General features: G+C 35.2%; 2 protein-coding genes across 2 annotated transcripts; both read left to right on the top strand.

The window, feature by feature from the left end:
• The first annotated feature begins 13,856 nt into the window (after positions 1-13,856).
• LOC120208869 (receptor-like protein EIX1) lies at positions 13,857-16,162 on the top strand. Its single transcript, XM_039208008.1, has 4 exons — positions 13,857-14,369; positions 14,412-15,189; positions 15,473-16,029; positions 16,133-16,162. Exons 1-4 carry the CDS (start codon positions 13,857-13,859, stop codon positions 16,160-16,162), a joined length of 1,878 nt encoding a protein of 625 aa, XP_039063939.1.
• On the top strand, positions 14,388-16,734 carry LOC120208868 (receptor-like protein 45). Its single transcript, XM_039208007.1, has 2 exons — positions 14,388-14,462; positions 15,969-16,734. Exon 2 carries the CDS (start codon positions 16,168-16,170, stop codon positions 16,732-16,734), a length of 567 nt encoding a protein of 188 aa, XP_039063938.1. The 5' UTR covers positions 14,388-14,462; positions 15,969-16,167.
• Positions 16,735-16,934: the final 200 nt, after the last annotated feature.

The following is a 16,934-nucleotide window of genomic DNA, read 5'->3' as shown; positions in this document are numbered from 1 at the left end:
CCTAACTCAAACACTATAATCCTTAAATCTTTACAAGAGTCTCCAAGCCCAAAATATCAACAAAAGATAAAACATTTTTAATACATATATCGAAGTTATTTTCTATTTAAATGAGGATGAATTCATGAACAATATAGGATTAAAAAAGTTATTTTTCTCTTTTCCATAGCTGGTAGGTAAACACTTAACAATAAAATTGAACCTAAGTTAATGGAGAGATCAAATAAAAAATAGTATAGAGACTCAATGTTGAAAAGTTAAAATATAGGGACTAAAATTTAAAATAATTCAAGTATCAGTGACATATCTAAACGAAAAACACATAGCTAGTTTAATTATTGAAATTGATATTAAAATTTTTAAAATCATATAGAATGAGTCTAGACTTGTAACTAAGACTTTTTCTTTTACATAGATCATATAGAAATTAATTATTATATGATGATCATATTGTAACTAAGACTTTTTCTTTTACTTAAGTCATATAGAAATTAAGTATTATATGATGATCATATTGTAACTAAGACTTTTTCTTTTACTTAGATCATATAGGAAATTAAGTATTATATGATGATCATAATGTAACTAAGACTTTTTCTTTTACGTAAATCATATAGAAATTAAGTATTTATATGATGATCATATTGTAACTAAGAATTTTTCTTTTACTTAGATCATATAGAAATTAAGTATTATATGATGATCATACAAAATTTGTTATTTTACATCTTAATTATTAATATATTGTTTTTACCTTTTAAGATTCAATCTTTTTGTGTGTGTGTGGAAATTAAGGGTATTGATTGAAAGTTCCTTGTACCTGCTGTGGAGAATATATATATATATATATATATATATATATATTGTAGACACCCGTTTTTGTCCGGGTCTTTTCTATTTTAATTTATTATTATTATTATTGTCGTTTTTTATTATTTATATTTATTATTATTATTATTACTTATATATTAATACAATTTTTGCAGGCCAATTCTTGAGGCCCAGTACATCAACAGCACCCACAACCCAATCGAGACCTAAATGAAGCCCAATCCCGGAGCCCAACAACTGATCCAGCAACCCAACTAAACCCTAAGTAGATTAGGGTTTTAACCCTTAAACCCTAAAATATCAATCTCAGCCGCCGCCAACTCTTTAGCTTCCCAGTCGAGCTTCACTCCCGACAGCTTCTGCCACCCGCCGTCGTTCTTTGTTGCTGCCAGCTCCGACCGCCTCTAACGTCGCCGCTATCATCTACAGTGACCGAAAGTCAGAGCAGTCTATAAATAAGCCCATTAAACAATGAAAAACAAATCAAAAGAAAATCCAAAAACCCCAATAAAGAAATCCAAAGACAGATGATATTTGGTCAATCAAGTGGAGATAGGAATGATATCCTATCTCCTCGGCAACACCATCCAACAGACATGCATCAAGATAAAACGAAAAGAACAGAGAAAAAGGAAACATTTTCGGGGCAGTGACAGTTTCAGAGAGAGAAAAATATAGAAGAAAATACAGAGAGTGAGGGAAAGAGCTTACCGAATACCACGCTCATCAGAGGGAAGCCAAAGGGTCGTCGTTTCCTCGATTCTTCGAAAGTTATCATCCTAGATCTAGGATTTTCTGTGTGGTTTTTGGAAAAAGGGTTTGTAGATTGGAGTTTAGGGGGTTTTGAGGTTTCATTTAGGGTCGATTTCACTTCTCCGGTGACCGAGCGCCGCCGTGCGCCGCCGTTGGCCCCGCCGTGGGAGCCTCCGGCCACCGTGGCCTTTCTCTCTTCAGTGGAGAGAGTTGAGAGAGTTCTGAACTCTCTCTCTCTTTCTATTCTCTCGTTTAAACAAAGAAACAAATGAGGGGAGAAGGCTAAACAAAGCCCATTTTGGGCTTATATAGTTCGCCCTAAACGACGCCGTTTAAAGGGGTAAGAGGCTGCGTGTTGTGTAAAAAGGGTCTAACTACATGTTAGGTCCCCTTTACTTTGTAATCGCATATTTCAGTCATATATGAAGTTTTATATTATTTGATTTCGACCCTTTATATTTCATTACTTATGTTTTAGTCCGGTTATTACTTGTTATGCTATTCTGATTATTTATTTGACTTTGGTAGCAATATTTGTTATTATTTAATTTTGGTCACTAAGTTAGTATGTTGTGTATTCTTTGTTGTTATTCGAATTTGGCCACCATATTTGTAAATATTTTATTTTAGCCACTAATTCCAGGTTGTTGGGTATTTTTGTTAATATTCCAATTTGGCTATGATATTTGTAAACGTTACATTTTAGTCACTTGTTTACATTTGGTTTAATTACTGTTAGGCTCCTGTATGTTTCTATTTATTTCATTTTAGTCCTTACTGTTATTGTTGGGCTATTTTTATTTTTAATGCTTGTATTATTTAATATTTGTAATATGGACTTTGTTTTATTTGCAATTACTTTTTAGTCCTTTAACTTTCTGTTTTAGTTTTTTTTAGTTCTTTAAGTTTTGTTTTTTATTTTGGTCCTGTAACTTTTTGTATTTATTATTCAGTCCTTTAAATTTCTGTTAATCATGTTTTAGTCCCTTAATTGCTTATTTTTGGTATTTTATTTTGGGTTTGTAATGTTTATTTATTTTTATTTATGTATGAATGTATTTTACATATTACATGGTTATTTGTATTATGTAAATAATGTGTTTAATCCCACTTATGTAAATATTTATATTTCCAATTACATTTATTCTCATTATATTCTTATGTATGTACGAAATATTTGATTTTATTTTCAAGAACACGTATGCATAGAATGAGCGTGGAAAGTACCACTTGGACGAAGTGGTGCGATCCGGTACGACATTTTAACGATATAGGAACTTGAAATAAGTCGAGTATATTTTACTAATTAATTTGTTCAAATGATACAATGCGTGTTATTTTAAGTGACAATTTACTTTATTTTATGTTAATGTAAATTTCAATTTTGTTAATTTATATTCGATTCATTTTTAGTTAATCAATTTATGTAAATGTCGTTTTTTCATTTATATTCGATTTGCGTTTTTAATATAAATGAGGAGGGAATATTCTTTAATTGATAAGAAATATTCGAGTTAGTTTTCCCGACGGATGATTGCTAATATCGAGATTTCTTTTCAAGTTAAAGAATTCTCCCTAATAATTATTTGAAGCAAATTAATATTCAATAAATGGATCATAATTTAATTTTATATTCGATTCATACTTTCCACCATCACGACGATATGTAAGCGACACAGTATCAGTTTTGGGCGTTGTGGGGTGCTAATCCTTCCCCACGCGTAACCGACTTCCGAACCCGTTTTAAACGAATCTTTGGTAGACGCAGACCAAATTTTGTCTTAAAAAATGTTTTTTTCTTTAAATTATTTTTAAAAGACGTTTTTAGGTATTCGACCTACCTAACCCAAAGGTCGATCGCGACTATATTCAATTTATTCCAAATTAATTCCAAATCACCCTAATTTTTCCCAAATTAAAGTCATAATCGTTTTTTAAAATAATATTTTAATTGTTTTACCTAAAAATGGTTATGACAGCTTGGCGACTCTGCTAAGGACTTTTTTTAGAGAGTCAAGCTGTATGTCGCTTACACATTGTCGTTGTGGTCGAAATTATGAGTTCGAGTCTTTGGTTAGCGTATGATCCATTTATTGAAGTTCTTAATTGCTTCATTTTTTAATTGTCATACTAACATGTTAATTTTCTCTTTTAGATCTGTCCAAGTTTTTGTCGAGTTTTTTCTTTTCCGTTTTTGAGTCAAAGGTAAGTACGCTCCTCCTCACTCACATCACGTGCATTCGCATGACATAAGCTCTAGACATGAGTTTCGATCCAAGTTAGTTGGGTGAATGCTTTACTCTCGTAAGAATTTATTCTTCGTATGAGTTTTAGCAAATAACCCATGGGATACATACCTTATACCTTCGTAGGGATTTATTCCTCGTATGGGTATAAGGCAGTGAATCCCCTCGATTTGAACTCGTTCCGTTCCAAACCTGTAATGGGTGAGGATCGAGGGTTTGGCAGCCCAAGGGGGCACCGACATCAAGGACAATTCGGGTACCCTTTTTCCGTTAGAGCTGAAACCATGCATATAGTAAACCTTAGAAAGGTCACCATAGGTATAGTCATACCGAACTTCTGTCTGTCAGTAGGTACCCAATTTAGGTGTATACAGAGGAGGAGAGTTTCTGAACCTTTCCTTTTTACTTTAAATTCTGTTGAATAAAAGCATGCGAACTAGATACCATGCGGTTAGGACCAATTTCTTGAAAATAGATCATTGTGGGTAGAAAGCATGTCCGGGTAGCATTGCTATCTATTAAAAGTATGTTCGGGTAGATACCATGACAATGTAGGTGTTATATTCATCTTTGAATAACATTTTCATTTGTATCGATTGTCTTTCATGTACTAACTAATTTCTTTTCTTTTGTTTTTGTACTAATTTATTTCTTCTCTCTTGTTTGTGTCATTTTGTCATAATTCTTTGCATTGCATTGCATCATCATAATGCAAAAATGTTGATCCGCAAAGGGATAGTCAAGAGAAAATTTTCACAAAAAGAGGTTAAAGTTTTCAATCAAGCAGTCTCGTACACAGACATGTACTGAGGGTTAAAAGAAGCTCAGAACACAAAAATGAGATTTGCTCGAAGATCTCCACAATTCGAGACTGAAATGACGATCCACTGATTCGAGGAGTAATCCAGTAGTGAAATCTTATCTATAATCATGTCATCGCTACTCATCAAAGAGCGATGTAATGGCTTCAGCACCACCGAAGCATTAACAGATTTAGTTTACAGAGCATTGAGGGGCATCAGTTCCAAATACAAAGATCTGAGACGAAGCGGTGAGCTCGAATATCGTGCATTATTCGAGACTGATATGATGATCTATTGATCCGAGGAGTTATCCAGCAGTAGATTCTTATCTACGATCGTTTCATCGCTAGTCATCAAGGAGCGACACACTGACTTTACCACCGTAGGGGCATTAACCGAGTTAGGTTACGGAACGCTTGAGGGACATCATTTACAAGGACGAAGATCCAAGATGAAGCAGTGATCCATTCCAGACTCAACATCTAAGCGAAGTCATGGATTGTCTTGTAATGTGAATACTTTTGTCTATGGTGAAAATTCTTCTATGATATTCATTGTTGGGATCAACATTTTTGCATCTGCATTGGCATTATTACATTCTGCATGGCATTCATTTAAGCATTTTTATAGTACATATTTGCATTTTATTCGTTACAAATCTTTTCCACACGTGTTAATAGAATCGAGAAACTCCAAGAGCAACTTGTCAAGATTCAGCAAGAAATGAATGAGCAAGCAAATAAGTTTCAGGACGAGTCAAGGGAGCAGATGTCTAAATTGATGCACATGATGTTTGTCTTGATTCATGGAGAGAAGCCACCAGAGGATCCTTCTATAAAGACTTTCAATGAGACTTTGAATGTTACTTGTGCAGCCAATATGGTGACAGCAGATAATCAAGAATATGTTGAGGAATATGGTAATCCAAGTCAATTCCAACAATCGGGTGTGACTCTAAAAAATGTGACTGAGATCAAGCTAGGAAAAGCGAAAATTGAGGGTGAAACTTTTAACACGAAAGTTGAGTCTGACTCAAAGAAGAGAGGCATATAAGAAGTTCAAATGCCAATAAACAAGGCTAAAAGAACAAGAAGAAAAAGAAGATGACACCTCTCGTTCCGATTCCAGGGTCATATTCAGAATTGTTACCATTTCTCTTTGAAAGTGGCCTTCTAACACCTATTCCTCCAAAGCCTAATACTTATTGGCGTCCAGATTGGCAAGGTGTCAAAAATTCATGCAGTTATCATTCTGGAGATTTTAGTCACTCTACAGAAAGTTGTGGCGTTATGAGATTAAAGGTTCAAAACCTCATTACGGAAGGGTTGTTATGCTTTGAAAATGGAAAACCTAAACTCCCCAGAAGCTTAAAACTTATTAATGAGAGAATATCTGCAAACCAATGTTTCCCACAAAACGTTGGTCAAAAGTTGAACCTTAAAAATGAAGATTTCAATGATCCTTCACTAAGTCTTCAGGATGATCATAATAGTGGCCAAGAGAAAATGAAGTCAAAAGAGTCTCAATTCAATTTTCCTTCATCTTCATACAGCAAAATATATTCTAAGTTGCTCGAGGCCCAACTGATTACTCCACGTCTGGCTAAGCCACTGTTACCACCTTATCCGAGTTGGTATAATGAGAAAGTTTTTTGTGAATATCATGCCGGAGCCCGAGGACACTCCATCAAGAATTGTGGTCACTTCAAACGACAAGTCCAAGATTTTTTGGCTCATGGAGTTGTAGAGGTGGATGTTAGCAATCAGTCGGTTTTAGTCAAACAATTGGGAGTTGGACCCCAGAATGGAGTTGATAGGGTTAAAACAAATGAAGTGCATATAAAAAAAGACATGAAGAAAGGAAAGAGTAAAATCCAGGAGAGTAAGGTATGTGGGGCAAATGTAAAGGATTTAACTCTCGAGACTTCTTTGATGCTGAAAAATGAGAAGGAAACGGGGAATGATGGGAAAGAAATCAAAAGAGAAATAATCCGAGATTGGCCACAAAAGATGTCTTGGAAAAACATGACCCTCAAAGTTTTTCAAGTGCCCATTTCTGAATTGTTATCCCCATTAATCAAGAGTCAATATCTCACCCCAAGGCCTTTGAGAATAAAGACTAACTCTTCTGCTTATGGATATGACCCGAATAGTGCTTGCGATTTTCATCTGGGGTCATTGGGTCATCCTACTGACAAGTGCATACCATTGATGGAGGAAATAGAAAAGCTTGTTGATAAGGGAGTCCTGACACGAGAAATGATCGAGAAATGGGGATCAAATGAGGGTAAAGACCCTAATCTCATTGGACACCCAACATTCTAGGAACAATGGGGGCATTCTGATCAGGAGCAGGCTGAGGTATCCATCAAGAGTTTTGTTGCATTCTCATGCATATTATCTTGTTTGAACTTGTTTTTCTTTTGTACTCCTTATGCTTAAATGTTTGTAAATCGCTTGACTTTTGAACATCTTTAATAAAATGCTTCATTCTTAGGAAATAAACAATGAGTAAGTTTCAATCTTGAATTCTTTAAATATCATTTTAATTAAAAATTCTTAAATAATTGAGGTTGTAAATCTTTGACAAATGACAAGATTGAACCCTAGCAAAACAAGAACCTATTGATCCTAATCCAGATGATGCACCAAAATACATATCATTCTCTTACAGGGACCTAAATAGTTTTCTCTTCACATGAAGAAACAATCAAAGAGTTTGACATTCAAGTATGTGTCATGAGCGGACAAAATGGGGTAACTAGCACATGAAATTGCAAAGCTAATTGGTTTTGATTCTGTTAATGACGTTCAATGATGATCATGATCTTCTCAGATGGAATGGTCAAGTAAATGAATCTTGTTCAGGTCAGTTGCTTGGGAATTGAACTCTAACGATGAGATTTTATGACCTTCAACAAACACCGGGACTATAACAGGTTTTCCTCAGCGAGCTTAAGAAATGGAATCCGTTTACCCAGAATAAATAAATATATGTACAATAAAGCTGAGCTATTCTGCTAAAGCAATTGGTTATAGAGGAAACTCGAAAGCCCTGGCTTTATGAATAGATTATATTCAAACCATGACATTGATCGGGTACTTGGCAATCCGGTTTTTGCTCCACTGTGGTTGTCAAGTCGAAGACTTTGTGACGACATGAATCCTTCAGCTAGCCTGATAAAGGCGATTATAAAATATATGTACAATAAAGCTGAATTTAGCTAGCTAAACAATGGCAAATTAAATCAAATTTACTAAAATAAGGAGTTTCAGTGAATATGGACTAAGGGGGTTGAGGAACACCTGTTATAGTCGACTTCACACGAGCACTCAGAAATCTCATTTTTAGAGCGATATTTCTGCACTAATTTGACTAGGTAAATCTACGAAGCTTGAACAAATGGAAGATTTCAGAGAACTGAAATAGAAGTGTTCTAAAGAGTCTAGCAATTGACTATGCTAGTTGTGTCATTTTGTTCGCCCCCGATTAAAGTGCCAAACCACGAAAAAGGACATGCCACGATCTTCACGATGACAAAATAGAGGAAACAAACCCTAGAATTTAGGTTGCTAACCTCTAAAACAACATTTCAATCTTGATATTTGTCAAAGATTTGAAGCTATCAAAGATTAAAAGAGCAGTTGATTTTTTATATTCAATGAATTCATATTTTTGTGATTTGCTCCAATTGTGAGGCCGAAGAAGGGGCATTATTTGATAATGAAAAACAACATATTCTTTCTTCGTCAAGTTGTTTTCAAAAGAAGAAAAACATTTTCAAACAAGATAATCTCTTTGGAGGCATATCTTGGAATTCAACAAATATCTCTCCGAAGCTCAAGATCGAAGCTGGGGCAAGAGAAAGCCAAGTTTTTGGGGCAAAATTTTTTGGGGAAAATTTGATGGGGCAAAGAAAACAAATTGTCTCAGGTCAAGGTTTGCAAGAGTACACAATGGTGGAAATGAAGACAAACTAAATCAATGATAGAGTGAAGACTTCTTTCGTAACTATTTTCCTTCCAAATCGAGAAAACATACATCAATACAAACATACATCAACACATACATACAAATATACATACATGCATCAACACATACATACATGCTACATGAGTTTGCATCTTTGCATCAAACATTTATCATCATGTGCATTAAATACATTTTTCTCCACACTTGAGGACAAATTCAATAAAAAGATCAAATAAATTTATTTTTGACATTCATCATAACATCCAATATAGTCAGTCAAAATTTCATCTCCCAGGAAATCAAAGCTCGGAAATGACCAGATGTCTCTAACTTGAAGGAACAATGATTTGACTTCCTGAAGTCAACAATCAAGACATTTCATCAACATGCAGGAACAAGCGGACTTTCTATCGCCTTTGAGAGTGTTTTTCTTGAAACAAAATTTTGTCTCGCTTGAGACAGTTTTATAAAAACAAATTTTGTCTCACTTAAGACAATTTCTCTTAAAACAAATTTCATCTCGCTTGAGACATTTTTCCTTTGAGATACCAATTTTGAATTTGCTTCACATGAAACAAAATTAATCTAACTTGAGATTGTTGTTTATTTCAAAACAAATTTCGTCTCACTTGAGACATTTTCCCTCAGAATACAAATTTCAAAGTTGTTGTACTTGAAACAAAATTAATATCACTTGAGATTTTCAAAGATGATTCGTCTCACGTGAGACAGTTTCCCCTTTAAACACAAATCCTGAAATTGTTTCATTTGAAACAAAACAAACACCTTTGAGATTATTTACATATAAACAAAATCGACAATCTTTGAATCTTTTTCTCTTAAAACGATTTTTGTCTCTCTTGAGACAATTTCTCTTGAAACAAATCTTTGAATCTGTTCCTTTTGAATAAAAATCTTTGAGTTATTTATTTTGAGAAAAAAATCTTTAAGTCTGTTTCTTTTGAAACAAAGTTTTGTCTCTCTTGAGACAATTTCGTGAAAAAAATCCTTGAGTTGTTTCTTTTGAAACAAAAACCTTTGAGTCTGTTTCTTTGGAAACAAAATTTTGTCTCTCTTGATACAATTTCTTTTGAAAAAAATCTTTGAGTTTGTTTCTCTTAAAACATATTTTGTCTATCTTGAGACAGTTTCTCTTGAAACAAATCTTTGAGTCTGTTCATTTTGAAAAAAATCTTTGAGTTTGTTTCTACTAACAAAATCATCTTTGTGTCTATTTCTTTAAAAACAAATTTTGTCTATTTTGAGACATTTTCTAATAAAAAAAAACCAACCTTTGAGATTGTTTCCTTTGAAACAAATTTCGTCTCACTTAAGACGTAACCCATCTTTGAGTCCGTTTCTGTGGAAAAAAAATTTTGTCTCTCTTGAGACAGTTTCTTTTGAGAAAAATCTTTGAGTCTGTTTCTTTGGGAAAAAATTTACCATCTTTGAGTATGTTTCCCTTTAAACAAAACAAACATCTTTGAGATTGTTTCCCTTGAAACGAATTTTGTCTCAATTGAGACAGTTTCCCATGAAACACCGATCTTTGAGAACATTTCCCTTAAAAAAATTTGTCTCGCTTGAGACAGTTTCCTTTAAACGTCATCTTTGAGTCGTTTCCCATGAAATGAATTTTGTCTCTTTCGAGACAGTTGCTTTTGAAATACATCATCTTTGAGTTTGTTCTTCTTGAAACAAATATTTGGGTTTGTTTCTTTTGAAACAAATCTTTGAGTCGGTTTCCCTTTAAACCATTATCCCTAAAGATGGCCAGACGTCCTCATCACGTATGAGCTGTGTCATCCCTTGACCTGATTTCCTCATCACGTAGGAACCGTGTTATTACCTATAGATGACCTGTCGTCCTCATCACGTAGGAACCGTGTCATCACCTGACCAGAACTCTTCATCACGTAGGAGCCGTGTCAACCATAGATAACCAGCCGTCCTCATCACGTAGGAACCATGTTATCACCTTTAGATGACCAGAACTCTTCATCACGTATGAGCCGTGTCATCACCGACCTGATCTCCTCATCACGTAGGAGCCGTGTCAACCATAGATAACCAGCCGTCCTCATCACATAGGAACCATGTTATCACCCTTAGATGGCCAAAATTCTTCATCGCGTAGGAACCGTGTCATCAACTGACCTGATCTTCTTATCGCGTAGGAGGCGCGTCAACAATAGATAACCAGCCGTCCTCATCACGAAGGAGCCATGTTATCACCTTCCTAAAGATGGCCAAGAACTCTTCATCACGTATGAGTCGTGTCATCCCCGACCAAATCTCCTTATCACGTAGGAACCGAGTCACCCTTAGACGACCCGAACTCTTCATCACGTATAAGCAGTGTCGTCCCCAGCAACCAACATTATCCAATTTCTAAGGGAGAGAACCAGACAAAAACGTGTTGTCTTGTCGTCTTTGCCCTATTCTTGTTAACACAAGAATGTGCAAAGAGGGGCAGCTGTAGACACCCGTTTTTGTCTGGATTTTTTCTATTTTAATTCATTATTATTATTATCGTTTTTTTATTATTTATATTTATTATTATTATTATTACTTATATATTAATACAATTTTTGCAGGCCAATTCTTGAGGCCCAGTACATCAACAGCACCCACAAGCCCAATCGAGACCCAAATAAAGCCCAATCCCGGAGCCCAACAACTGATCCAGCAACCCAACTAAACCCTAAGTAGATTAGGGTTTTAACCCTTAAACCCTAAAATATCAATCTCAGCCGCCGCCAACTCTTCAGCTTCCCAGCCGAGCTTCACTCCCGATAGCTTCTGCCACCCGCCGCCGTTCTTTGTTGCTGCCAGCTCCGACCGCCTCTGACGTCGCCGCTATCATCTACAGTGACCGAAAGTCAAAGCAGTCTATCAATAAGCCATTAAACAATGAAAAACAAATCAAAAGAAAATCCAAAAACCCCAATAAAGAAATCCAAAGACAGATGATATTTGGTCAGTCAAGTGGAGATAGGAATGATATCCTATCTCCTCGGAAACACCATCCAACAGACATGCATCAAGATAAAAACGAAAAGAACAGAGAAAAAGGAAACATTTTCGGGGCAGTGACAGTTTCAGAGAGAGAAAAATATAGAAGAAAATACAGAGAGTGAGGGAAAGAGCTTACCGAATACCACGCTCATCAGAGGGAAGCCAAAGGGTCGTTGTTTCCTCGATTCTTCGAAAGTTATCATCCTAGATCTAGGATTTTCTGTGTGGTTTTTGGAAAAGGGGTTTATAGATCGGAGTTTAGGGGGTTTTGAGGTTTCTTTTGGGGTCGGTTTCACTTCTCCGGTGACCGAGCGCCGCCGTGCGCCGCCGTTGGCCCCGCCGTGGGAGCCTCCGGCCACCGTGGCCTTTCTCTCTTCAGTGGAGAGAGTTGAGAGAGTTCTGAACTCTCTCTCTCTCTATTCTCTCGTTTAAACAAAGAAGCAAATGAGGGGAGAAGGCTAAACAAAGCCCATTTTGGGCTTATATAGTTCGCCCTAAACGACGCCGTTTAAAGGGGTAAGAGGCTGCGTGTTGTGTAAAAAGGGTCTAACTACATGTTAGGTCCCCTTTACTTTGTAATCACATATTTCAGTCATATATGAAGTTTTATATTATTTGATTTCGAGCCTTTAAATTTCATTACTTATGTTTTAGTCTGGTTATTACTTGTTATGCTATTCTGATTATTTATTTGACTTTGGTAGCAATATTTGTTATTATTTAATTTTGGTCACTAAGTTAGTATGTTGTGTATTCTTTGTTGTTATTCGAATTTGGCGACCATATTTGTAAATATTTTATTTTAGCCACTAATTCCAGGTTGTTGGGTATTTTTGTTAATATTCCAATTTGGCTATGATATTTGTAAATGTTACATTTTAGTCACTTGTTTACATTTGGTTTAATTACTGTTAGGCTCTTGTATGTTTCTATTTATTTCATTTTAGTCCTTACTGTTATTGTTGGGCTATTTTTATTTTTAATGCTTGTATTATTTAATATTTGTAATCTGGACTTTGTTTTATTTGCAATTACTTTTTAGTCCTTTAACTTTCTGTTTTAGTTTTTTTTTGTTCTTTAAGTTTTTGTTTTTATTTTGGTCCTGTAACTTTTTGTATTTATTATTCATTCCTTTAAATTTCTGTTAATCATGTTTTAGTCCCTTAATTGCTTATTTTTGGTATTTTATTTTGGGTTTGTAATGTTTATTTATTTTTATTTATGTATGAATGTATTTTACATATTACATGGTTATTTGTATTATGTAAATAATGTGTTTAATCCCACTTATGTAAATATTTGTATTTCCAATTACATTTATTTTCATTATATTCTTATGTATGTACGAAATATTTGATTTTATTTTCAAGAACACGTATGCATAGAATGAGCGTGGAAAGTACCACTTGGACGAAGTGGTGCGATCCGGTACGACATTTTAACGATATAAGAACTTGAAATAAGTCGAGTATATTTTACTAATTAATTTGTTCAAATGATGCAATGCGTGTTATTTTAAGTGACAATTTACTTTATTTATGTTAATGTAAATTTCAATTTTGTTAATTTATATTCGATTCATTTTTAGTTAATCAATTTATGTAAATGTCGTTTTTCATTTATATTCGATTTGCGTTTTTAATATAAATGAGGAGGGAATATTCTTTAATTGATAAGAAATATTCGAGTTAGTTTTCCCGATGGAGGATTGCTAATATCGAGATTTCTTTTCAAGTTAAAGAAGTTTCCCTAATAATTATTTGAAGCAAATTAATATTCAATAAATGGATCATAATTTAATTTTATATTCGATTCATACTTTCCACCATCACGACGATATGTAAGTGACACAGTACCAGTTTTGGGCGCTGTGGGGTGCTAATCCTTCCCCACGCGTAACCGACTTCCGAACCCGTTTTAAACGAATCTTTGGTAAACGCAGACCAAATTTTGTCTTAAAAAATGTTTTTTTCTTTAAATTATTTTTAAAAGATGTTTTTAGGTATTCGACCTACCTAACCCAAAGGTCGATGGCGACTCTATTCAATTTATTCCAAATTAATTCCAAATCACCCTAATTTTTCCCAAATTAAAGTCATAATCGTTTTTTAAAATAATATTTTAATTGTTTTACCGAAAAATGGTTATGACATATATATATATATATATTTAGCTTCAGTCTCTATATGTATTCAGAGTTGCTAGCAAAGGTTACTACAATGCAATTGCAACAATGACAATTCTTACAATTTCCTTATTCTCATTTCTTCTTCTCATTGCATCCATCTGTCTTTGCTTCTGCAATGGCGATTCCAATGTGCTTTGCATTGAAAGTGAGAGAGATGCTCTTTTGAAGTTCAAGAACGATCTGATCGATCCCTCAAACAGCCTGTCTTCCTGGGTTGAAGGTGGGGATTGCTGTGATTGGAATGGTGTTGTTTGCCATAACTCAACAGCCCACGTCACCCAACTGCTTTTAGCTCCTCCTGATGGACGGCAAGGTTACGGTCGTTCAGCCCTAGGAGGCAAAATAAATCCTTCTCTGCTAGAGTTGCAGCATCTCAATTGGCTGGACTTGAGCAATAACAATTTTAGCACCATACAAATCCCAAAGTTTTTGGGTTTGTTGGGGAGCTTAACATATCTTAATCTCTCTCAAACACGATTCCAGGGTGCAATTCCTCGTAACCTTGGGAATTTCTCAGAGTTGCAGTATCTTGACCTCGGACGTAACTATTTCTCTAAAGTGAAAAGTCTTCAATGGATTTCTGGACTTTCTTCTTAGCAGTACCTTGATTTGAGTGGTGTGCATCTTCGTAAAGCAACTGATTGGCTACAGGTAACATTATCCAATCTTCCTTCTTTGTTAGAGTTGCACTTGTCTGACTGCATGTTACAAGATGATACATCTCCGATCAGCACTGTTAATTCTACAAATTCACTAGCCGTTCTTGATCTTTCTTGGAATGAATTATCTTCAGTTCTTATGTCGATATTTGGTCTTCATGGTCTCGTGTCCATTGATCTCAGCTACAATTCTTTGGAAGGCCCAATTCCAGATTACTTTGGGAACATGTCATTTCTTGAAGTTGTTGATTCTAGTTTCAACTCACTCAATTCATCCATACCCAACTCCTTGTATAGTTTAAACCATCTTCAATCCCTTACTCTTTCTTTTAACGATTTACAAGGTGAAATTTCGAGTGCCATTGGAAACTTGAGCTCTCTCATTCACCTTGATCTTTCATTTAATGAGCTACAAGGGAAAGTACCAGACTCTCTGGGAGATCTTTGCAAATTGAAGGAGATGGATTTGTCATCTAATGGAATTGATCAAGACATATCACAAATCCTACTGATTTTGTCTACATGTTGTTTGGATAGCTTAGAGTCATTGAGGATGTCATATAACCAACTTTCTGGCCATTTAACAGATCAACTTGGGCAATTTAAAAATTTAGCTTATATGGACCTTGCTCGAAACAACATTTCTGGTCTCATTCCATGGTCGATAGGGGAGTTATCGTTTTTGAAGGCCTTTGATGTTTCAGAAAATCAATTAAATGGTACTTTTCCTCCAAACTTTGGGCAATTGAAAAAAATTAAAAGCTCTATATATTGGGAAAAATCAATTGGAAGGAGTTGTATCAGAAACTCACTTTTCTAATCTCACGAGGTTGAAGACTTTGGTGGCATCCGAAAACATGATAAGATTTGAACCAAACTCAAGTTGGATTCCTCCGTTTCAATGTGGAATTATCGAATTGAGTCAATGGCATCTTGGCTCGAAGTTTCCCCAATGGTTGAAGTTCCAAAATAAGTTGTATGCTTTAGACATCTCGCATGCAGGAATTTCAGATGTCGTACCCACTTGGTTTTTGAACCTTTCCACTCAATTTGAAAACGTGAATCTTTCTTCTAATCAACTAACTGGAAGGATTACATATTTGAATGTAGGAAACATTGTCGACCTATGCTCAAATCGATTCTTTGGTCCACTGCCAAGACTGTTGTCAAACAGATTCTCTGGTCCATTAGAATATTTAAGTTTGTCAAGGAGTTTATTTTCAGGATCTCTTTATGAATTTGTTTGCAATTCATCAATGACATCAATGAAAGTTCTTCTCATTGATACAAATTTTCTCTCTGGAGGAATTCCAGATTGTTGGAACCTCGGGCAGGAATTGAAGTTCTTAAATTTGGGAAACAACAATTTGACAGGAAAAATCCCATCTTCTTTGGGAGATAAAAGTCTTGAAATGCTAAACCTTCGGAACAATAGCATGCTTGGAGAATTACCCTCCACATTACAAAATTGTACTAATTTGGTTGTTCTTGATCTCAGTAAAAATCATTTCAGTGGAAGAATACCAGCATGGATTGGTGACAAGCTCTCTAAGCTTGTGGTACTAAGCCTCCGGTCAAATAACTTTGATGGTCATATTCCTCATACAATTTGCACTCTTCAATCTCTTCAGAACTTGGACCTTGGACACAACAATATTTCAGGAGCTATTCCAAAATGTTTTAGACATTTAAGTGCAATGGCCATCGAAGAAAAACAACATATCTACTATTCTGAGTGGTTGTACAATGATGCTAATGTAGAAACGAGCATTTCTTTAATAGGTGCGTCATTGGTGCTGAAAGGACGAGAGGACTTGTATAGTACCACACTGGGACTTGTTACCAGCATAGACCTTTCGGCTAATAGTTTTACAGGAGAGATCCCAAAAGAATTTGGAACTCTCATTGGGCTATTGTCATTAAATCTTTCAAGGAATCTCTTAACAGGAAATATACCAGACAACATTGGCAACTTGAAGTTGATGGAATCTCTTGATTTGTCAATGAATCAGTTGCATGGTGAAATCCCTTCAAGTTTGTCCAATTTGAACTTCTTGAATCACTTCAACGTATCCTACAACAACTTGACAGGACAAATCCCAACAGGCACTCAACTTCAAAGGTTTGATAACTCTTCTTACATGGCCAATTATCTATGCGGGCCTCCTCTCAGTAAAAGTTGCAGTGCTAAAGGTGTTCCGACTGATGTTACGAAGAATGGAAGTAGCAGTGGAAGAAGTAAAGTGAATGGATATTATTGTTGAAAAGTCAAATTGATGAATTCAATTTTGGCACTATTAATGGGCGACTGGGGCTGCTAATTTTTTCCAAATTGGCAGCACACTTTGGTTGAATTTGGTAAGGGATAATTACCAAATTTAGTTCATATACTTTAGGGTATTTACAAGATTAGTCCTTAAGCTTCAACTATAAATACCCTATCCCATTTAGCTTCAAAATCATC

The sequence above is a fragment of the Hibiscus syriacus genome, unplaced genomic scaffold, assembly GCF_006381635.1.
Source record: "Hibiscus syriacus cultivar Baekdansim isolate YM2019G1 unplaced genomic scaffold, ASM638163v2 tig00017792_pilon, whole genome shotgun sequence".
Lineage (NCBI taxonomy): Eukaryota > Viridiplantae > Streptophyta > Magnoliopsida > Malvales > Malvaceae > Hibiscus > Hibiscus syriacus.
This window is presented reverse-complemented; position numbering and strand designations above follow the sequence as displayed.